Genomic DNA, 24421 nt, shown 5'->3' with positions numbered 1-24421 from the left:
CTCTGAGAAGTTTAATTTGTTCTGATTCAAGTTCATCGTTATATTCAATTAAACATAATCAGTCTAATAGTAGGCCAGACCTTTTATTTGAGATTCAGTTAATGTTGTTACGAAGGCCACGGGATAATAACTACTCCAGGAGGGATTAATGTCGATCTTCTTTTAATGAAGATAACGGAACCGGAGTACAACTGGATAGTTAAAATGCTCTAACGCCGATGGAGACGAACTTTACGCGTCCACACCAGAGTCAGCGAGCATCAAGAACTGAAACAAAACATTCCTCCCAGAACACACAACCGCTGCATGCAGAATTCTGCATGCAACAAAGTAACAATGAACAGTAACGCACTTAAGCTCAGATCAGCCTAGTCAGTATGGGAAATAATGCAGAGATAAGCAGATGCATACAAGTACTACAATACTTTATAGAATTCAGGCCATGGGATTAATTGTAATTTTTACATGGGTTCCATCGCATATAGGAATAAAAGGAAATGAGTTGGCAGACAAATATGCAAAACAAGCTTCAAAAAACAGTTGCATTGAGATACTGATTCCTTTTAGTAAAGAGGAAATAAAATCTATTATAAAACAAAAGGTTAAGGGAAGATGGCAGAAACAGTGGGAAGAAGAAAGAACTGGTAGATGGCTTTATTATTCAAAGGAAAGTTGGTGCAATGAGGGGAACAGGAAGAAGTAGAAAAGAAGAAAACATTATATCCAGATTACGTTTTGGTCATACAGGTTTAAACAGTACACTATTTAAAATGGGGAAACATCCATCAGGTAATTGTGATCTTTGTTTTCAAGAAGAGACAGTAGAACATGTTTTATTGTTATGTCCAAAGTACTCTGAGGAGAGAAGGAAATTAGAATATAGACTTCTAAAGAATAAGTTACAGTTAAAAATACCAGATATTTTGGGTATTCCTCTTCCTCTGAATATTTACGTTATTAATTAAAATTTCTTAAGAAAACTAAACTGATAGAAAGGATTTAGTGTTTTTTTTTGTTTTGTTTTGATTTTTTTTAAGTTGCGTTCTGATCCACACTCCATTCCAGTAGGTGGCGGTAATGCACACCATTAAGTTGCTTGCCAACCGCCATTAAAAACAAAAAGAAGAAGAAGAAGAAGTGTGTGTGTGTGTGTGTGTGTGTGTGTGTGTGTGTGTGTGTGTGTGTGTGTGTGTGTGTGTGGCGACCACATGTTGGCTTGTGTGTTTGATCGGCTCGTCTGAGATCGTAAGTGCCAGTTTTGCTATCCCTGGATGGGATCATGGTTGATTTTTGGGTGCTACACCTATCGTGCATTTCTGCAGTGTTGCTCTGCTGGCGTTACCGGCTGCAGCTGGAGGTTGGTTATGGCGTGCGGCTTCCACCTGCTGACCCGCTCCCTCCCGGGTTAGGCTGTGTTTCCACCCCTGGGTAAGCTACCTGCCATTGAGCTTTTGATTTCTTTTATCTGGATCCACCGTTAATGGACCTTATCACAGGGGCCGCGTTTCATTGGCTAATGCCCATTTCACGTCGCAGCGCAGCTACCACGTGCGTGACCGTCTCACAAACACAAGCCACAGTAGTAAACACATGCTAATGTACATTGTGGACTAGCAGACCGGCAGAAAGTTTTTGCATCAGGACTCGAAAAATGGTTCTCCACTGTCAGTCGGGTATCTGTTCAGGCGATGTTGGGTATCCTGATCGTATTTGTGTAACTAAAATTCACAGATTTCCAAAATCTGAAACGGAATGTCTAGCTTGGATCAAAGCTTGTGCACAACCGCATTTGCAGCTCAACCGTCGTAGGATCAATAAGAACAAAAGAGTGTGTGCTGGTGTAAGTATTATTGCTTTTCTTCCTTTGTGTTTAGTGAATTGAAAAAAGTCAATAATTAACACATCCATTATGAAAATGGATGTGTTAATTGTGCCATTATGCTGGCCGGTACTGCCAGCATAATGGCAGTACCGATACAACTTCTACACCCTGAAGCCTGTCTGTTACACAGTCTTACGTTAGCTGAGCAGATCAATATGCAATGTGTACCGTATCTGACATGCATTAAAGATTTTATTTTACCTGAAAAGACTTTACTAAATTGTAATCGTGTTAGCCACGCTAGCACCGAGTACAGTGTGTCAGGCCTAGGCACACTCAAACATTTGCCAACAGAAATCACTGATTTCAAAAGTAACCCTCAAAACATGAATACCCGACTTACCCAGCCTTACAAGAACAATAGGCATCAGTGATCTTGTCCACACCTATATTTATGCTGAGGGTGTGAGGATCTGCTGTTTTCCTCATCAACCAGTAGCATTTTGCTGCGACGCGCACAATGTTGGAGGCATCGCGTGGCTCAAACACCTTGATTTCATCCAAAAAAGATGGCATGAACTTGTTGGTTCCCCTGTCCATTGTCGTGGCTGATATTTTTTGAAAATCCGGCAGAAAGGCTACACTAATCGACTCAGAAATACTCTGCAGAGAGTCAGTCGACATGAAAGACGCCATGTTTACACATAGAAACTAAGCTCCGCGAGGCTTTGTTTGTGAGCCATGCAGCCACGTGGAATTTTAGGGGGCGTTTCTGGGCGGAGCTTGGTAAGGTCCATGGGTTTTCTGTTTCAGGCACCTGATTGTGTTTTGGAGCTGCAGCGCTTTGGACTCTCTGCTGTCTTGTCTTGCCATTGTTTGTTTGGGCCGCTCTCAACTAAACCTGTTGCTGTGTGGGTGGGGCATTACTTCTCTGGCCCCATCGAAGGGCATTTGGAACTGGATGACAACAACGATTTGTTCCATTGTTTGAAGTGTTTTCTTTTTACAGTTTGTATTTGTTGTGCGTTATTGAAGCTACTAATTTTTTTTTTCTCTTTTTTGGTTTAATTTACTAATTCTTTTGCATTGCATGTTTTGTTTATTTCTCTTGGAATAATTGAACTTGTCCGTCCTTACCTTTTGTGTTCCCTTTTGTTCCAGGGACCGAGTAGTGGGCCTGAAGCCTCGTTTTTAAGAGAAATGTTTTAAGGAAATTGTTTAATAAAATATTGTGCACTGCTCAGTCTGTGTTCGGGTGCATCTTGTAACTGTTAAAAAGATCTCCTCCACCTGCTGGTCACAGTAACTTACTAAAAGTGATAGACAGCAATTTAAAACTAATTTAAGTTATTTTTAATTAAATACCATTTTGCATTCACAGTGTACATGAATTCCATATGTGTCAAAGCCATTTGTTCCCTTCTGTTACTTGTGATAGAGTGCTGTGAGGCAGTAGCACTGGAAGTATTTTAATTGCTCTTAAGTTTTAAAAACAAAGCTTCCTAAAGACCAAGAAAGCCTTTTTAAAAAAAAAAAAACATTTAGCATGTATTCTGCTGAATAGTTTTGTCTCTGAAAAGTGATTTAGAAATCCAGGTAGCTAACCTGTAATATCAGCCTATCCTGAGCCCTTCATAGGAAAGGTGGAGTGGTAAACGCAGAAACCAAAACTGATATTATCCTCCAGCAGTACAGAACAGGGCGTAGAACCACAATGCTAATGTAACTAAATAACCCAAAATCACTGTGGGGTAACGGTCACCTTTTTTCCCTCTGTGTTGATCCACACTAATAATCCTTAAATCGTCAGAGCAGCACAGACAACTTTGACCCCATGCTTCCTGTTTGGAGCAAGTCTGGCAACAGGAAGTGCTACTTGTTTATTGGGGAATGAAAAGCATTATGGTGTCACACCTCCTCTCTGAAGTATGCAACTCACTGAACACACACAAACGCATGCTGGTCTGCTTTTCATTAAGACGCCCACCATGGTGCATGTAGACCTCATTGACACGAGTGTGGCATCTATCTGCCACACTCATCAGTCTCTGTGATGACTGTGCACCATGTTGGCCAGCAACACACACATATCGCCAAGTCTTTCGCTTCAGAGAGTAAATAGCAGTTTGACTTCCACAGTCAGAGATGATTTGAATCTGTGGTTTTGAGTCCATCCACTTTGACAGAAAGCCATCTATACTCCACAGGGTTAAAAGGTCCGTAATGCTTAGTCATGTTTAATCTCCAGGCCCAGATTTGAAAATTCAGGAATTTGTTTTAAACAACTACAGTTTTCACATTATGGAACGCTTTTAATATTTATTTGGAAATGGCAGTGGTCAGAACATCCAGACAAACTGGTCCACATGGTTAGCTAGAGAAAAAACTAAAGTAGTTAAGGGTCATTTCAATATATTGTAAGCACCCAATTTTAACAAAAAAATTGGGTGCTTGTCATTGACTTATGCATTGGGTCATAAGTCAATGACTCAATGCAGCCTACTTTGAATGATTAACTGAGCGCACTGCTTGATAACTGGGATGTGACTGAATTAAAATTATTTTTAGAAAGTGCTTTGAAATGACATTTGTTGTGAACATGGAAATAAACTGATTTGAATAGAAAATAATTAATACACATGAGAAATGGAAATATCTGTTTGGCTGTTGCTTACATGTGTTAACACAATCACCACCTTAAAAGGCATACTGATAATTCTACCTGCCATTTAGCTACTGATTATTCTAGAATAAGTTACCTTTCTGGATTAGTTCATTTTAATTTGCTTCTTAATACTTATTTTTATTCGTTGGCATTTAATGGAGGCCTAATACTGTAACTTTTCTGTTGTGATGTTTTATTTTTATTTTATTGATGTTATTGTCATCAATTTATTTTATTGTGTTATCATTTTTGTACAGCACTTTGGTGCAGTTTTAACCTGTTTTTAAAAGTGCTATATAAATAAATTTGACATTGGCAGTAAGAAAATGGATGTAAAATAAATAGAAAGCGAATATACTGTCTATAGAATAAAACAATCGGCTAGTCTCAGCACCTTTACTCTGACTTGTTACATGTGTGTACTGTGTGTACTGGTGCCAAAGTGTTTTAGATCTCTGCAGCAAGCAGAGACACCTAGCAATTAATAAATGACTGAATCCTGAACTATTATTTGGTCTTCTGCATTGACTGCTTCACCAGCTAATTCCATCTCTAGCACTATGATGAGATATGAAGACATGAACCAATTAACTACTTTTGTACAACACATTTCCTTTTAATAAGAGTCCAGATCCATGAAAGCCTGTCTTCAAAGGATTCATTTTAGAAAAGTCCATGTGGATGTTAGGAACTTTGGTCCAAGAGATAGAAAAACCTGTTCTAAGTATGAGGGAGATTAGTTCTTGCTTCCCACCCTAACTCCCTCCTCTCTGCAGACCCATTGTTACCCCCTTTCCACCTAACTGCTTTGAATCCCTCTCAGCCTTCACTGACCTCAAATTCCCTTATGTACCTTTGGAACCTGTTTTCCTTCATTCTGTCCTCCTCTCAGGAACCCAGAAGCTGCACATTTAACTAAAACAATGTTAAAAAAATGCATTCCAACCTCATCACAACACAGATGAAAAGTGAATTTTATTTGTTTTAAAAGATGTTGACATTTTTTAAGTGAGTTGTTTAGACTATTGTAGAGAAGTGTGATAACTTTCGTGGTGAAATACAAGCTATGGGAGATTCCTTGTAGTGCAGAGCCCTGAAAGAGGCATTAACATAGCTGCAGCATGTCCGCTGAAAGACTAAAGAAAACAGATCAGTTCCCTGAAGTGCCTTAAAGACAGAGCTCTGTCATCTGGTCAGCCAGCTCACTGAGTGATGGAATAACTCACTTTGTTTGGCAGTGAATCAGCTATAAAAGCTACAAACATTTAAGGAAAACCTTATAGAAAAGGCATCCACTTTTTCAGTAAATCAATTGTGTTCATTCCTAAAAGAATCTAAGCCAGGATTAATTCATTTACACTCACCTGCAGTGACAGCATGAATCTGTCGCAACCAAAGCATTTCATCAAAGCCATCTCATCCATCTTCCTCTCCATTAGCCAGAGCTTTTTCACCCAGTGCCCCCTGCAGAGAACCCACAGTTTGTCAATAGTCCCAGAGTAAACAGGGAAATGGAAAAACATTGGGTTTCAAATGAGCTTCTTATGGCAGCTGCTTCATCACTGTCACACACAGGGAGCTTCCACCCATCCATCAAAAACTCCAGATGTTAGTCCAGTTCCATCCTGATGAAAAGGAGAGGACACAGGCCATATGTTGCTGTTTTCATTATACTAACTTCTGAAATTTACATGAAATTATCCCGGGCATCAATGTCCCACTAATTTTGATGATTTGTTTGACCCTTTCTGTATTCAAGGGTAGAATTATCTTACAGAAAGCATTTTGCAAATTATTATTAATGACAATTTTTAAAAATGGCCCACTTCTTTTCTTTAGGGTTGACAATTTTAGGAAGGTTACTCTGTCAGTTCAATGCTAGCCTACTATATCTATTCCAAAACCTCCAAGCACTTCTGTTGTTACTGGAATTATTTTTAAATCTTTACCATTCAAGTGTTTGAGCTGAGGTTGAAGATCTCCTCATTCAATGTACCAGTTCCTGTCCCACTAGCATCAAAACACCCCCAGGGCATAATGGTGTCAGCATCATGCTTGTTAAGTGCCCCAGTGTTTGGTTTTAAACTCTCACCTTGACCTCTACAAGTGTATTGCTTATCATTGCTGTAAAAAGTCAGATTTTTCTTGCCTACGCAATCAGCTGCAGACTAGGTTTGGAGCAGGAGCTTTTCTCTTGGTCAGGATGCTCTCAGTCTATGATGATATAAAACTGGCTTTAGTGTGTACTGACCGCAGTGTTTCAGGAATTTCCTGTTAATCACACTCTAAACATTTTTGTACATACACCTAAATAACATCCAAACAACATGCTTATCATTAGAATCATTAGATCTTATGATCTCGAATGTAGACTTGTTTTGAAACGGTTCTATAACAGTTTCTCTCAGCTGATGTAAATCTACAGATCTCCATACATGTAACTTGAATCCTCCACATGTATAATATTTACACTATTTATATAAAATAAATGTATGCACTTCTCACCCTCCCTCCCGCTCGCTGTGTGTGATGCTACAGCTAGTTCCCCACAACAGAGCCTGTTGTGAAAGCTCAGGCTAGTTGCCATGGCCACCAATGACAGCGGATAAACAGATTTCATGTAAGTTGATTCTGCACCATTAGCACATTGAGCAGTATGTTCACAATGTGACTGATAGCACTAAGACCCTCCTCCTGGCTCTGACTGGTTGTTTCTGACAAAGCAATGTGTTTCTGCAGATGGCAGTAGGACTACAGTGAGGAGGCAGAGAGCTCAATTTGGTGGTAGCTTTAACAAATATGCAAAACATATATTGTTTATAAGAGTCACATACTGTAGCTTTGTTAGTTAGTGTACATATTTTTGTTGGGGATACCATTCAGACTCCAGGATTTAAAACCTTAGCTTCTTACTGCAACACAACAGTGATACCAACCAGGCCACCATGCAACCCACAGATTGTATTATTGTTTTATGAAAGAAGCAATCACATGTTATTCTGCTCTGTTATGCAAATAAAAAGACTATCTACTCAGTGACTGCTACTTTCTGTTCTCTACAATCATGCAAACTCTGTAGGACAACTTTATGAATGGTGTAAAAACCAGCCAATCATATGATTCCTTTAGGCTGGTGGTGTTTTGTAGTCATATGTCATGATCTTTGGTGGTGGAGATGACCAGAGTTCAAGAATAAATAAGAAGATTTACAGGTTTGACAAAAGCAGAACAAGGCATGGAGGCGGTGCGAGCCCAACAGAAGAAACCAGCAGTGAAGAATGGAATTAAACACTGAGGGAGTGTGATTAATGACATGGAAGCCAGGTAAGTATAATTAGGTGAATGCAGAATAACTGGTGTAGAGTGCTGAGAAGGAAGACTGAGGGAAGAAGACCAACACAGCAAACACAGGAGGTGAACTAAAATACCAAAAGATATCAAATCAAAAGTACAATACAGAGTACAGAGAACTGACTCAGAACTTTGTGGAATGGTGCCAGAGGAACTGTCTGCAGATCAACACAGGAAAAACAAAAGAACTCGTGGTGGACTTCCACAGGTCCAAACATTCTCCTTCTGTGCCGGTGAACATTCAGGGAATGGACACTGAGATCATGAGGTCCTACAAGTACCTGGGTGTTCACCTTAACAACAAGCTGGACTGGACTGACCACACAGCTGCCCTCTACAAGAAAGGACTGAGCAGACTACATCTCCTGAGGAGACTCAGGTCCTTCAGTGTGCGGGGGACTCTTCTCAGGACCTTCTTTGATGCTATGGTGGCATCAGCCATCTTTTACGGAGTGGTCTGTTGGGGCAGCAGCATCTCCACTACTGACAGGAAGAGACTAAACAAGATCCTCAGGAAATCCAGCTCTGTTCTGGGGTGTCATTTTGACCTAGTGGAGGTGGTGGCAGACAGGAGAATGAGGACTAAGCTTCAGCACATACTGGAGTACCTGTCCTACCCCATGCACCACTCTCTGACAGTACTGAGCAGCTCCTTTAGTGCCCGGCTGTGGCACCCTAAGTGCGTGATGGAAAGATACCGCAGGTTTTTCCTTCCGGCCGCCGTCAGACTGTACAACACCCGCTGCTCTCAGTAGTTCACTACTCTCTGCTACAGGCAATAAACCTGTTCGCTTTACTCACTTATCACTGGTATACTGCTCAGCTGTGTACAATATCAAAAATCACCATGGATGACATAACTTGCCTATCTGTCACTATGTGCAATATCACATATTACTATTTCATTTATTATTTATTTACTTTTAATCTATGTGTAACATCACCTATCTGCCTACCTTAACATATACACCTGGAATTTATTGATTTTTTTAATATTTCATACTGTTTCAGTATTTCTATATTCCCTTGTATTTTTTGTATATCTATATTTTTATATTGGTTCTTATGTCCTCTGTACTGCTGTAACAATGCAAATTTCCCCACTGTGGGATTAATAAAGGAATATCTTATCTTATCTTATCTTATCTTATCTTATCTTATCTTATCTTATCTTAAAAGGAGAAAAGCTTAACACTGACATAAATAAAGCAAAATATGCAGATAGAACACAGGAGATAATCACAACAATAATGAACTAAAAATAGCTAAACCTAAATAAGAATCACAATCCAAAAAGGATTAGGACACAAACCCAAATGAATGGATCATGGCATTTAGAGTCCTTCATGCGTTTTCATCACAGTTATTTGTCTCTCAGCTGGGAGTCTGCTAGCTGTGCCATGGTAACAAGGTGTTTTACCTCCTAATTTACTTTTGTTATTTTAGCATAAACTTGAACTGTATGGCTTGAAGAAGATGGTGCGCTCATTGTAGTTGGTTTTGTCTTCCAAGTGTTGGTTATTTTTTTTATCCTCTCTGTTTTCTTTTTACATTATTAGGAATTAAACATATGATGACAGGGCCAGAGGCTTTGGTCACAGCCACAATTTGCTGCTGGTGCTCAAGAGTAGGTGTGATGCTTTTTGTGTGTGGGAGGATGGGGGTGTTCGTGTGTGTGTGCGTGTGAGAGAGCAAGAGAACTTGTGTGTTTCTGCCACAGCCATTGATGCCCTCTAAAGTTTCATCCTTCCACAATCATTTGCCTGTTGGAAGGTGCAGCCACTCTACGGGCATCTGAAACCTGCAGCTAACAATCAAAGAGCTGTGGAAGTATAGGACAGACTTATCTGGTTACAGAGGGAAAGCAAGTGAAAGAGAGACAAAGACTGACAGTGCGAGAAAGAGAGAGTGGCAAGGAAGAGAAAGTATGTAAGAAAGAGAAAAGGACAAAAACAGTACATTTTGGATTATAGTTCTTCTTAAAGAGCAAATGGAATCAACTTGTGAAGATGCCTTAACCTTCCAGCCATCTTTCAGCCTCACTCACATTTCTTATTTTATGCATTAAAACCAATTTTATCTACGATGAACTCACAGGACAAACTATTTTGTCTGACTCCCATCTGCAGAAGGACGACCATTGTCCATGACATTTTCTTAAAATGCAGCTCTTCAAATATTGTAGTGTTAACTCCAGTCCAACACCAGAGATGAAATGTTCTATCCTCTGCACCGTTTTGTTCTTGTAGCCAAACGTTGTTTGAACGGTATGATAACTGGACAGCATTAGGTAACTTCAGTAAAGCTCCCCAAAAACTATCCAATAAAGCTGATATTAACTGCTAGGCATGTGTGTGTCTCCAGTTCACAAAAATAACTCAGTTTCATTTATTAAAAGGTAACTATGTTGTTATTATAACTATGGTCTAACTGACAGTATAAATTCAGCCTAGCTATGTTTCCATTGTATTTGTAAAGCACCACTTCCCAACATGAATCAAGACACTTTCCAAGACAGTTTCATATTTTATCTGATACACAATTATCAGTCCAGTTCACAACATTTCAATGCAGTCATTTATTCAGATCCATTTAGAAACAATTCTCTCAATCTTGTTTATGATGATGGATTCAGTTGAGTTGATCATGTCATGAAACCGTTGCCTCATCCTGAGAAAGCATGTGATGACAGTAGACAGGAATCTCTCACTGTTTCACAGGAGGAAATTTCCTTTGCTTGGCTTTGGTTAATCAGCCATTTCCTGACCGAGGCTGATAAACAGGAAGTAGTCACAGAAAAAAAGAAAAAAAAAAAGCTTTAGTTCACTGGTACAGAACAACAAATGAACAAAGCTATTTAAAGGGGACAAATCTGCTCCCAATAAATCTCTAACAATGTAATACTGTCTTTCTGCAGTATTAGAGCTTTGTGCTTTACATGGCCTGAAACATCATAAAGAGTAGAACTGATCCTCACCCAGATGTGTGCCTTATCTATTAAAATAAAATCCAGTTTATGGGTTTTGTGAAATTTGCATCAAATTACTCTGTGTTAATAAAAAAATGATTTAATAAAACTGCATTCTGATAGATAAGTGAATCTTATCAATTTGTTTTTTTTCCTTCTCATGTGAATGAATCAAATTGTTGGTAGTGTATTGAGACACATATCATATCAACCACTAACCAGAGACACAAAACCCTTTTATGCATAAATGATGAGTGTGGGGAGTGTGGCCTCTCGATATTAACCTGAAGACATTTACATCACAAGCCTATCTGACCAATGAGGCTGTGGCAGCTTTGGAAGGCTCCAGAGACAATCTGAGCCATGTTGGATGTGTTTTTTTTTTTTCACTTTCCTGTTTTTCTTGTAGGTGCAGCGGACAGCAGAAACTCTCCATTGTGCTTCTGGTTCCAACTTTCACACTGACGTCTATCACTCATCATAGCCTGATATTTAAGCTCCGTCTTCACACAGTTTCATCACCGTGGTGAGACTTTGGTTTCTTGACATAACAAAAACCCAAGTGAGCATTTACTAATCTTCTAATATTTTTTTCCTATTCTTCTCTCCCAGAAACCTGACTGCCAGAACCTTCCCCTGAACATCTCAACCAATGGGACAAATAAAATTCTGGTGATAATGCTGAGCCAGGTCCACTTTACTCACCTGCCTGCCCACTCTCCAGGCCAGTTCAGGCTTGGACCTGCTTCCACAGAACCTTGAACCCTCACAGATTTTTACCTAAAGAAACCTCTTGGGGTCACTCCCCTGAGTTCTGCTTTTCTTAAGTTATTTGAGATTTTATTAAAAGTTTAAAATACCTTCCATTCACTAATATTATGACAATCTTGCTGTGTTGGATAATTACCCGCTCCATGTTTCATTTCCATAATCAGTACTGCTCCTTCTCAAGGTCTAATGAACGAGGGGCTGGGATGTGATTTAAGTTATTTCCTTCCCTCAGGAAATATTGGTTCCCTTACGACCAGTACACTGGTACAGTACAAAAAATGAATTTGGCGACCTTCCATCACTTTCCGAAGCATTAATGTCAGAATACTGGAGCCTCAACAAAGCAAAGTGATGAGACAAATCTCTCACTTTGTTGCTGAGAGGTCTGCTTAGGTTATGTCAAATGCAATCACATCAACATATGTCTTGACTGAACTAAGAGCCTGGAACAAATTTTTCTCACTGCTAGCATTGCCCTTGCAGAAACATCCTCCCTCTCATTAAATAGAAAGAAAAGATGGATTCACTCTCTAAATAACATGAAAACGTGGTGGAAAAATGAAAGGTGGTAAGTTGTCTAGATAAAGATTTCTATTGATGCCTAAATGTTTTTGACAGTTTTTCTTGGGCTCAGTAAAGAGAAGCTCTGGCAAACTAAATAGCTTTGAGTCTGTGAACTTGCAGCTTTGACGGGTAGTCTATTACTGAGGCAACACAAAGACTTGAGAAAAACAGTCCTGCGAGCACAAGCTATCTCCTAAGGGCAATTTAGAATCACCAATTAACCTAACATGCTTGCTCTTGAACTGTGGGAACAAGACAGATTTCCTGTAGGAAACCTTCATGTGCAAGGGGACAACATGTTAAGTCCACACAGAAAGGCCCCAGCTGCCAGTGCCAACCACACTGTCCAGAAACAAAAACTGAAACTAGGAAATAAATCTCAATTGTTTAAAACAGGCAAACTTATAAGAAAATCAACAGACCAGTTTGACAAACTGAACAAGGGTGAGGGAAAGAAAGCGGACAACAAACACAAGGGGGTCAGGGAGGTGTGTGTGTGTGTGTGCGTGTGTGTGTGTGTGTTTGTAATACCTTGTGGGGACGATTTTCCTGACATATACTATGTTGTGGGGACCAATTGTTCCTTGTGGGGGCCGGAGCCTGGTCCCCACGAGGGGAAACTCAGTTTTTGGGTCAGGGGTCAGAGTTGGGGCTAAGGTATGAATTGAGTTTTGGTTAGGGTTAGGGTTGGGTATGTGATGGTTAGGGTTAGGAAACCCTAAGGAAAAGGTTAGGAAAAGGGTAAAGGTAAGGTTTAGGCTGTAGAAATGAATGGAAGTCAATGGAAAGTCCCCACAAAGATAGCAACACAAACATGTCTGTGTGTGTGTGTGGGGGGGGGGGGGGTGTGCGTGTGTGTGTGTGTGTGTAAGGGGGTGCTAAAATAGTTGCTGATTTGTTTGCTATGTGTTGGAACTGTACTAGACTTCTTTCTGAAGAGTCTGACAAGCAGGTGAGATCAAAGTCCTGGGGACAAAAGAGGCTCTGCAGCGATTTGTCAGGAGACGAGAGGCAGCGGCTGGATTCAGCCCTCTGATCACTGCTTCACTAAAGAAATCTGCCCATGAGAAAAAGTACAGCAGAAAGGGTTCAAAGGTCATTTTGATTTGCTCTGGATTACTGGTACCTCCTTTTCCCTCCATTAAAAGAGGGAGCCAAGAAAAGGGCCTTGCTAATAACATTTGCATTATTGCAGAAAAGAAACCCTTTTGTGCTAAGAGGGGTTTTGAGAGCTGGTAGTGGGGGAGAATTTTGGGGAGGTCAATTAAAAAAGGAGCTCTGAAAAATCCTCGCTTTCATTCATGATTAGAGAAAAAAAGGAGAAAAAGTTCAAATGTATGCTTTTGGGTTTTGTATCAGAGCACTTCATGTGGTTTGGTATTGATTCATTTTTCAAGAGTGTAATGACAAAGGAAATGGTTGGACACATTTAAGCTGGATGAATTGGATGTTTTAAAGCATTTTTAAAAATCTACTTTCTTGTGAGCGCAGCTTCAAACATCCCCAAAGTGAACTAGAGACATGATCGGATGTGATCTCTGTTTGGGAGGTGGTCTGGATGCAAGTGTGCAGTGTAATGTGAAGTTGAATGGCTTCTGGCTTCAATGAAGGGCCAATTTGTCAACTTTGTATTGTGAAGGTAACAGGACAAAGATCCCAAACAGAGCTGATTTGTCTTTGGCAAACAATTTGGAAGGTTGGGAAATCAGTAACCAGGTCAGGGAATCAAACAGCTGCTCCGATCGTCTCCTCACACGCTGAGGCACAGCGCAATGTGCTCACATATTTTCAAAATGCACTTGTCTTTTTTTGCTTCCAACCCCCGATATTGCAAAATGCTTATTAAAATTATTGTGTTGAAGTCACACTAAAATATAATGTTAACAGAGTTTACTGGATAGTGGACAATCTTTAATAAATGATGGTATTCATAAATTGGAAAGAATTTATTTTCCATGTTCCAGTGTTGTGTTCAAGACCACCTAACCCGAGACCAAGACAAGACCAAGACCAGAGTGTATCGAGACCGAGACAAGACCAAGACTTTTGGGGTCCGAGACCAAGTCAAGACCAAGACCGAGGGAAGTCGAGACCGAGTCAAGACCAAGACCAGCGGCCCGCGCTACATGACAATAAAATGTAAAATATGATCGAAATTGCTTCTCAAAATAATCTGAAAGATCCATATTACCATAAAACACCTAGATATTAAATACTTAATACATTTGACCAATATTAAATATTCCATTTATGTGCTAAAAAGTGTGATGGTCTCGTGCCATCCCTAAAAACATAACGCCCTGGGCATTTGCCCATATTGCTCATATAAGAAACCACCACTGTCTGCACCATTAAACATAGCAATTGAGGCAATGCCCTGATGGTAAATACGCTCAACTACGAACACTGACCAAGGAGCAACAAGCAAGAAGTAACCAAACAGAAGGCGCTCTTCGTGACTGTTTTCACTCTCTATCCCAGTACATGAAGCCAGGTAGTCTGACACCATGGTAGACATTACAGCTGCCACTTTGAACAAAAACAATCAAAGAGCAATGTGCATGCTCTGCGTGCTCTTTCGTTCTTGTGTTTTAGTTATTTGTTAATTTAAATATTAACGTACATAATAAAATAAAATAATGATGCAGTGTATACAGAGCATTACAAGAACAAAGAACGGGTGTTCTGTCAGGTCAGATCATGGTGTTCTGTCAGATCAGCATACGTTGTCAGATAGTCGTACGCTTAGCTCAGATATGCATACGCTGTCATTACCATATGATTTTATTTAATCAGCAACATAGAATCATGACGTAAATCATTATTAACCAATGAAAATCTGAAAATACAGGAATTCAAACGTTTTCTTAACGTTTGGATGCCATACAACTGTTTTCTTAACAGTTGTATGGCATCCAGCTGCAGCCAGACCTGCTTCAAACACACTTTGAAACCACTACAACGCATGTATATCCATCTAGTTATCACATTATGTCATATTATAAACAATTTAATTACTTATTTTCGTCATAACTTGTTGCGTATACTGACAACTCCACTGACGGTCGGACTTAATGCGCATGCGCTGGCATGGTACTCACTGCATGTATGCTATTCTGACAGCGTATGGCTATGTGATAGAACACCGGCTATATCTGTCAGACACGTCATTACCATAAGATTTCATTTAATCAACAACATAGAATCATGACGTAGATCGTCATACACTTTGTTATTAACAGTTGTATGGCATCCTGACTTCGCGGTTAAGTGAGTTTTACACGGGCATGTGTTGTAGCTGACTCCAGCTGCAGCCAGACCCTGCTTTAAATACACTTTGAAACCATGACAACACATGTATATCTATATAGTTATCATTGAAAACAATTTAATGACTTATGTTCATCATAACTTGCTGCGTATGGTGAACTGACAACTCCTCTGACGGTCGGATTTCTTAATGCTTAATGCATGTTATGCTATCCTGACAGCGTATGGCTATCTGATAGAACAACGGCTCTCACTGAGTGACACTCCAGTCCTATCTAATAAGTAAAGAACCGTGGAGAAGAATCGACTGTTTCTGAATGTCACCTCACTATATTGCAGACTTTTGGACATAGCGTTGTCCCATATATGCGACAAGTCAGTCAACACCTCCGCACAATAATTCAGCACAGTGAGTGATAACATTTTTCATCACAATGCTTATGTGTCTCTGTACAGCTAGCTTTGATAACATCACGTTAACGGAGCTTACCTTCTTTGAGCTACTTTTCTAAGTGACGAAAAAAGTTAGACGTTGTCCCCACCGTCTGTGAAAGCGAAGCGCTGCTGAGTTAGCTGTGGCCATCGGATTTCTTACTATTTATGCAGCGCTATTATATTACTGACGATTAGACAAACATTTTCTGCCGCTGAGAGGAAACCACTGCGCATGTCCTGGAGTGCCGCGCACGAGTGAAAGGTGGGGAGGGGAGGAAGAGGGAGAGTAAAAGGTGGGGAGGGTGGGGGGAGTAACAGAAACATGTAGTTGCTTGGATTTTAATCGGTGTGTTTTGCATCCACTGAAAACAAAGATGTTAACAAATAAAGTGGACAGAATGCTGTATGTTTAGTGATATTTTCACAGTTGCGGTCTTGACTGGTCTTGAAATAAAATGCCGAGTCCTCAGAGCCCGAGACCGAGACAAGACCGAGACCAAATGCAGTCGAGTCCGAGACAAGACCGAGACCATCAAAAATTGGTCTTAAGACCGGTCTTAAGACCAAGACCAACTTCGAGTACCACAACACTGCCATGTTCTGGGTGCATGTCATCATGTCATATTAATGTTGGCCTTTTAGTCTTTCTTGAACCACCAGAGGGAAGTGATAGTGGATCGACTACAACAATCTGAAAAACTACCCAGCAGCTCTGGCTGTAGTCGTCACATCCCTTTGACAGCAGCTCTGCCTTTTTTATGATTTCCCTGTCTGTCAGCTTTACATGCCCCCATGGTGTGTTTCAACATCTCACTCATATGGCATGGTGGTCTTAATGCAACAGTCTAAAGGCCTGAGAAAAAGACAGAGGATCCTGCATCTGGCTTTCAGTCTATGTCAGCTTTTTGACTGTATGATGGCAAATGTCAAAGTGGAGCTAAAGTTGCTGTTTTGTTGTTGTAATCCTGATTACAAGTGATGTTTAAGGTCTTGTCCTCCTCTTAAGTTTTGTCGTATAACATGCACACGCACACACACGCACACACGCACACGCACACACACACACACACACACACACACACACACACTCTTTCTGATGTTAAAAAGGAAGACATACACGTGAGTGTGTGCTTCACAAATTGGGAGCGCTTGCCTGGCCTATTGCTGGGAGGCTTTGTGGGCGGCGTGGAGGGGAGCATAATTAAAATAGTTTCTGAGAGAAACAGCACACCACATCTGAGGTTCCACCCTTTTCAGCATTTGACCACATCAAGGCCATCTCGCTTAGAAATGGCCACCAGAACAACCACTGATACACACTGCCTGGCTTTTTTGGTGTGTTGTCTGACTTGTGAGGGGTTTTGGAGGCATAAAGCCCATTTGTAATTAAAAGAGCAGATTTTCTCCTGATCATCAGGATAAATTAAGTGACAGAGGCAACTAGCTGGGTGATGTATGGGAGGGGAAGACAAATTAACCGTCTGCTCTCTGGGGGATTCTCAGCAGAGGCCTTCATAGCAGCAGTGGAGTAGCGCCAAAGGGCAGAGAGATTTGTAGAAGATGGTGCTAATTACCAGAATGCAAACCATAATGTGACCAAGATGGAAGCAATTTAGGCAGTAGTCATTTAGCCTGCTGCTCTTCCGCCCACCGGCTGCTGCCTAGCCAGAGCTGGGGCATTGGGTTGGGAAAAGTCTGGGAGATGCTGTTGGTAACGACTGAGCCTTGGGGAGGAGGTTCTGCAGAGTGAGGAGCAGACAGGGAACCTTGTGACACAAAATAAATTTGTATTTTCTTCCCAGAAACTGTCTTTAATAATGGCAGTAAAAAGTAACAGGTCAGGAGGAGCCTATAAATATTAAGGAGCAAAGAAGATGAGAAATTTGACAAAGCTGTGGGTCTTTCACTTCTGGAAGCTGTGGATCAGATTCTGTACATCAAGTACCAGCAGCAGATGCTCCTTCACTGCTTAGGATGAACAAGTGCATCAGGTTCAACATTCTAAGCTCTACAGAGAAAAGCTGAGGATAGGTGACTTTGAAATGACCCAAGAGACACAAAGGTTCACTTTTCATTTTGCTGAGTTTTGAGATGAAAGAAGGTTCCAGCACTTGAGTTCTTCCTCACCTGCTGCGGTGGCTGGCGCAGGCTCAGACCGCCTGTATAATTTGGGACGTCTAATTTGCTCTTTTAGGATATTTCAGAAGAGGAGTTCAGAGAGGAGAGCTGTTTCGCACTTTGCCACTATGTAATTTTATCCATGCCGCTGTCTCTCACTTCACACAGGGCTAATACCTTTTGCCTCCCCTCTCCTTTGTATCAATTGGTCGAAGTTCAGCCTATTGTCGCCACAAGCTTCTTTTATATCTGCGCTCAGTCTGAGGCGAGGCTCTCAGTCAGCTTCACACGAGGGCTTTCCTGCAGGAGAGGCAAGGAGGATCCCAACCCGGGGGCCGGCTGTGCTGTCAGAGCTGCCCTTGGGGCTTGGATGTACACCGGGGCTGGAGTTCTCCAGCTTTAGGGGCCCGACACGTTCATGGGAACCGGAGGGCTGACCGGGTGTTATCCGAATTTTTGCAACAGTCGTTCTCCGCCGACCATGCCACAATGCTGATGATTCCTCTGCTGGTGTTGGCGAGCCTGCTGGATCCCGTTTGGCCCCGGGCCCGTTGCTCGCCTAGCCAGGGTTGTGACCCCCGGCAGCGGAGAGACGCCGGGGGCCGCGGAGGAGTGTATGAGCACCTCGGAGGAGCGCCGAGGCGCAGGAAACTTTACTGCGCTACCAAATATCATCTACAGATCCATCCTAACGGGAGGATTGATGGATCACTGGAGGAAAATAATCCGTTCAGTGAGTAGCTTTTTTTCTGTTTTTACAAACAAGACATAACTTTTAGAAGTTAAGTGGATCATTACAAACCCGAGGAGACCTGGGTGCACGTGTGGGAAGAACTTCAAGATTTGGAGGAAATTAAAAGGAAATTTTTTTGTCGGGCTAAATTTAAACGCCCTCTTTCTTCATCTCTTTCTTATTTACTTACTTTCTATTCTTTTCTTGCTTTCATTATGTATTTTAGGCTTGAATCTGCATTAGTCACAGAAATAATTCGTGACTAATGCACGAATTAGTCATGTGACTAATGCAGAAATAATGCAGAATTATTTCTGCATTAGTCACAGAAATAATTCGTGTGATTTAGTGATCCATCTAAGTGATATATGGAGTGTGTTCGGGGCCACTTGGAGCTCCTCGCTCAGGCTGAAATTTGCCGACATGCAGGTTGATCTCCGGGTACCGGGAAGCAGCATTAGCATAAAGCGGATGTATTTATCTAATGAGAGCCTATTGAAACCTCTCTGCGGCGCTCAATGCGTCAATAAACGGAACGGACCCCCATGATGAGGCTTCCGCAAGAAATCAATTTTAACAGCACAGGAAAAAAATAGTTCGTTGCTTATTTATGTTTGATGTAAACGGTAGAGCTGCACTTCTAGGTATGAAAAATATGACTTCAAGTTTACCTTTAATATTTCTGTTTTTCTGCAGGCATCATGGAGATCACAGCAGTGGATGTGGGTGTCGTGGCCATAAAAGGGCTTTTCTCAGGCAAATATCTAGCCATGAACGATAAAGGAAGGCTGTACGCCTCGGTCAGTACACAATTACAGCCTGTCTTTCTACTGTTTATGTCTCAGAGATCATGAACCACAAATTTGTTTTACACCAAATGTAGGTGGCTAATTTATTTCCGCTCTACCAGTTCTGAGAAACACAAATGATTGTAACATACAGATATGAACAAAAAAATACTTAAAAATGAAAATGACTCTAATTCCCCATTTTATTAGTTAAGACAAATAGATATTCACACTATTCAGCTTTCTGTCACTCCAATCACTGTGTACTCCTCAGCTTCACTGTAACACATTTAGGACAACAGTTCAAAAATGTTTTCACACAAGTCAAAACATTTAGTATTAAATGAAGTTAAAACTGAGTGAGTTTGTTTTATTTGCAGTCAACTTTTTATTTTATAAGAAACCTTAAAGGAGGAAGACAAAACACTGTTAATCCTCCAAAAGTCTTGGTCACTCCTTTTCCCCTCTTCCTTTCCCCAGGAGGTTTTCAACAAGGAGTGTGAATTTGTGGAACGGATCCATGAGTTGGGGTACAACACTTATGCATCGCGACAACACTTCACAGAGCAGCCCGTGCCACCCGGAACAGGCAGCAGCAGCAGCAGCAGCAAGCGTCGGGCCACTGTCAGGAGGCAATGGTACATCTCCATCAACGGGAAAGGGCGGCCGCGGCGAGGCTTTAAAACTCGGAGCACTGATAAAGCCTCGCTCTTCTTGCCTCGGGTGCTGGGCAACAAGGACCATGAGATGGTTAGAAAGCTGAGGGACATTCAAGGTGCCCATCACACGCATCATCAGCAGGGTCGGCGTGGTGAACGCCGGAGACGCCGGCATCGTGATAGGAAAGGTCGAGGTCGACAGCCTGATGAGTCAGCAGACTTTTAGAGGTTAGGTTGGATTTCATCTCCCTCTGCTACAACTCATCTACACGGATCCTTGATCTCTGCACATACTGCAGCTTGATTGCAAGGAAGGATATGAGAAAATGTCTTGGATCCCAAATCCTGGATTGATGGAAGTTATTGTTGGTGTACAGAGATAAAGGGTACAATCAATAAGGAAGGCCACCAAAGTGTTTCTAGTTTTTACACCTTTCTAAAACCTGCCGCTCTCTGGAGACTCTGGCCTACAACTCCACTGCTGTATAATCCTCTGATAACTGATGTCCAATTTCTTACAAATGCAACTATCATGTAGACAAATGTTATAAGATTGTTGTAATATCCATCCTATTTTGTATGTACAAGCCTCATCCATCAACTACCCTCAGAGCATATGTTCAGCTGGCCTGTACAGCAGCATATAAGCTTTATGTTTGTCAGAATCCAAGTACTATTTCCCGATTGTTAAGTGCTATTAATCATTATGGAAGCTGAAGAGGGGACTGTACATGGAGAAGCACTTTTTGTCAGATTCACATTAAGAAGAATAAGGAAATCAGCTTGAGGCACGAGCATCTGCAATGTTCTTACAATGTGATAGTCTACTGTGTGTAAACTGAAAGAAGTACTTTGTATATTTCACAAATGATATGAATATTTATTTGCTGTCTGAGTTGTAAGTTATTGATAAGACTATTTCTGCATTTTACCAATATGGATGTTGTTTCAGTTCTCACTTGCTGCCTGGTTCCAACATAAAAAAAACATAATGGTACTGACCCAAAGAAGAAAAAAAACCAACTGTGTGTGAGTGTGTGTGTAGTCTTCCTCTAGTAAACATGTGGGTTGTAAGCACTGATTCTGATATTCTTCCCCTGTTAAAATTAGAAGTCATTAATGGTTATTGTGTTTCTGGTGAAAATGCTACTTTTCTACCATAAGCTTTAAAGTTATAATATTAAAATTAGTAATAACAACAACAACAACAACAATAATAATAATAATAATAATAATAAAATTTATTATTATTATTATTATTATTATTATTATTATTATTATTATTATTTTATTATTATTATTATTACTGATTTTATTTGTAATGGTCAATAAATCCCATTGCCATCTCATAGAGGACATTCACACATTGACGACAGCTGGCTACCGGATTGTAGTGATTGTTGGCAAAATGTTGAGGTATTCAAAAAGCAAAAGTTCATTAAATTACAGGAATCATCATTACAATGTTTATATATTTGAAACTGAAAATGAAGACAAACTAATACCTGTGGTTAAATTGTCAATTTAGTCTAATGGAGAAGTCTGCTGCTGTCTTATGGCCAAATGAGGAGGAAATCCATCTTTCCTGCTAATATCCGCCTCCTCCTGCAGCCGCTCTGTTACCGTAAGATGCTGAGTACAACCTGCAGTCATCAGTGTTAAATTCACCACAAGCAGCAGCACGACTCATTTGAAGTTCAGGTTTTGCCCTGCCTCTTTCCCATCTATAGGCAGCGGCATATAAAACCTTGTCATCCTATACCTGCAGGCAGGGGAGGCTTCCTGGCCAGAACAAAAGTTCCTCCCAGGGGGGGCCTGGGAAGCGATGCCGCCTGAGACTTTAAGGCAGTTTTTTGAAAAGCCGACCAAAAGCTGCAGTCGATAAACAAGGCTGGCCCTCCTGAAAGCAGAAACGGTATCATACAAAGTGTTACACCTTGCTGCACCTCGTTATGAATGCCACACTCTAGTATTACTCTGCAGGAATGCAGCACTTGAGAGAGGTTAGGGCCTTTTGTGGCCTGTGTCCGAAAGCCGTCTGTTTCACTGGCATTTATCTTCTGAATCTCTTCCTACATGACGTCTTCTTTCATCATATTAGCAGAGTAAATCCTTCAGAGTAAGATTTATTAGATTTATAATGACTAATAACTAGTTAGCTAATTCTGAGCTGAAAGATCTCAAAGAGAAATCAAATGGCATAACGTGAATGGACAGGCTCTCTAAGCAGAAAGTTAGTCGCTTTTTGGGAGCTTCAGCAAATTTCTTAGTTTTACCAGATGAGCAACATTAAACCAACCAGTCATTCCTTAAATTTGTTTTTTATTCTATTGAAATGTCAATGTGAAAAAGAGATCACTGATTAAAATAGTTTTCTTGTTTCCAGTCAACTTGACTAACAACTATTCTCATCATGATCATTATTTTATATCTATAACAATTGTTTTGCTTTCAAATAATGACCCACATTTTTTATCAGAAATCAGGATGAGGTTCTGTAAACACAGAACCTCATCCTGAACCTGAAATGCTGAGCAGTAAATGAGAATGGAACCATTGATTTGGAAACAGTGACCTCTACAGGTGGAAACCATCTCGTCTTTCATTTCATTCGGTGATTTTACATTTTTCTTAGTTTATTAACTTATTTTTTAACTTTTCTGTTTTAAATTGGTTTTCAACTTAGCATAGAGTAACTAAATAAGAGCTCAATTTACATTGAATTTGGTCAACATTTACTAAAAACTGGAATGTTTACAAGACACACAACTCTTGTCTTTTATAAATGAAGATGTAATCTGTAAATAAAAATACCATGGCCAGAATTTCAACATAAATGCAACAGTAATGCACTATGGAATTTTTTTTTCTTTCAATATCAACATATTAAATTCATTCAAATCCAGCTTTGGAAAATAATACATTTCAATCTTTATTGTGACTCAGCAGTTGTTCTGAAATATTAACATTTGAACAAACATAAATTCCAAAGCCAGTTGTCTTAATTCTGCCTTGTATAGGCTTCCTTTTTTGTGATGAACAAACAAGAGAGTGAATGAATGCATGCACTGAATGCTGAGACATTTTAAGCTCCAAATTGCAGCTGCCACCCTGTGAAATCCAAAACCCCTAACCCTTGGCGTAATTCATTGCGTACCTGCCACCTGAAACCACAATGACGTTAGTGCAACATAAACAGAAAATAAAGCTGGACATAATTTATAAATTTTTGCTTGGCTGAATGGTGAACATCTTAACCCACTTTATTTCATTGTGAATAAAAGAGTTTACAGAACCATGGACAGCGACGGCCCTGCCTGTCTATGCTGCTCAAAAATGTCGTGAAAGTCCTGGAAATGGAACGAGCCACATTACTCTGGGGCTCCATCATTTACCAAGGAGGTATCTGCGACTGACTGCATATCTGATATAACCCCTTAGAGAACTGATGAATTTTCAGCCAGGTGTTACAGCAAACAAAGGATCCAAACTTCTCCAGAGAGTTTTATGGCATGCCATCCCCTTTCCTTGACATGACAAAGTCCAGTAGCAGCTATTCCAGTGCTCTATTGTCCAGCGACCTGCATTCTGAACATGCAGCAGTCAAGCAACCCATCAGCTAAGCTCAGAGGTTTGGCCAAATGCTTGTTCTTGAGGATTAACACTGCATCAGTGCTCCATGTTGTGGAATGTGAATGGTTCCAGCCAGGGGTGCTGCCAGAAATCTTGGTCCCCCTGACAAAAAATTTTATTGGGCCCCCCGTGCAGCTGTTGTTACAATTGTTTGAGTCTATTTGACCCATAACAAGTGTCATAATTTTAAAGGCTTGCATCTGCCTTCCTTTCTTTGGTTCAATACTGACAATTAGCACAATATTTACTGCTCATGAATTTTACATCCAACAGTCCACATCCAGTATGCACGTAGGTTGCTTAAAATTTTTCTATTAGTTTTAGATTACTGAAATGTCTCTCCCCATGAGCAACAGTGAAAAGCAACGTGCAACTGCACATAAAGCAATCCAGACTTCTAAAAATGCTATGTAGTTGCATTTTATTCAAGCTGCAGTACATAACTTTAATAAAAAATATGTTTTCTCCATATTTGTTAAAGTTGTCACGATGTCGTAGCAGTTTGTTATGAGACAGATAATCTGTGAAAACAATCAATCTCCTCCATCTCTTTCCTGAATTACTATTATTGGTTAAAGTAATGCAACGTTCTGACCAAATCAACCAATAAGAACTAGTAGGATGCTCTTAGCACTGTCAATTAG

At 40.5% G+C, this 24421-nt stretch overlaps 1 protein-coding gene across 1 annotated transcript; it reads left to right on the top strand.

The window, feature by feature from the left end:
* Positions 1-18007: 18007 nt before the first annotated feature.
* On the top strand, positions 18008-21222 carry fgf3 (fibroblast growth factor 3). The gene is made up of 3 exons (XM_088004006.1): positions 18008-18697; positions 19394-19497; positions 19966-21222. The coding sequence occupies exons 1-3, from the start codon at positions 18454-18456 to the stop codon at positions 20368-20370; spliced, it is 753 nt and encodes a 250-aa protein (XP_087860132.1). The 5' UTR covers positions 18008-18453; the 3' UTR covers positions 20371-21222.
* The last annotated feature ends 3199 nt before the right edge of the window (positions 21223-24421 follow it).

Source organism: Poecilia mexicana, unplaced genomic scaffold (assembly GCF_051168715.1).
Source record: "Poecilia mexicana isolate PSO_F unplaced genomic scaffold, ASM5116871v1 scaffold_3, whole genome shotgun sequence".
Lineage (NCBI taxonomy): Eukaryota > Metazoa > Chordata > Actinopteri > Cyprinodontiformes > Poeciliidae > Poecilia > Poecilia mexicana.
The sequence above is the reverse complement of the archived record's forward strand: the minus strand, read 5'-3'. Positions and strand labels throughout refer to the sequence as shown.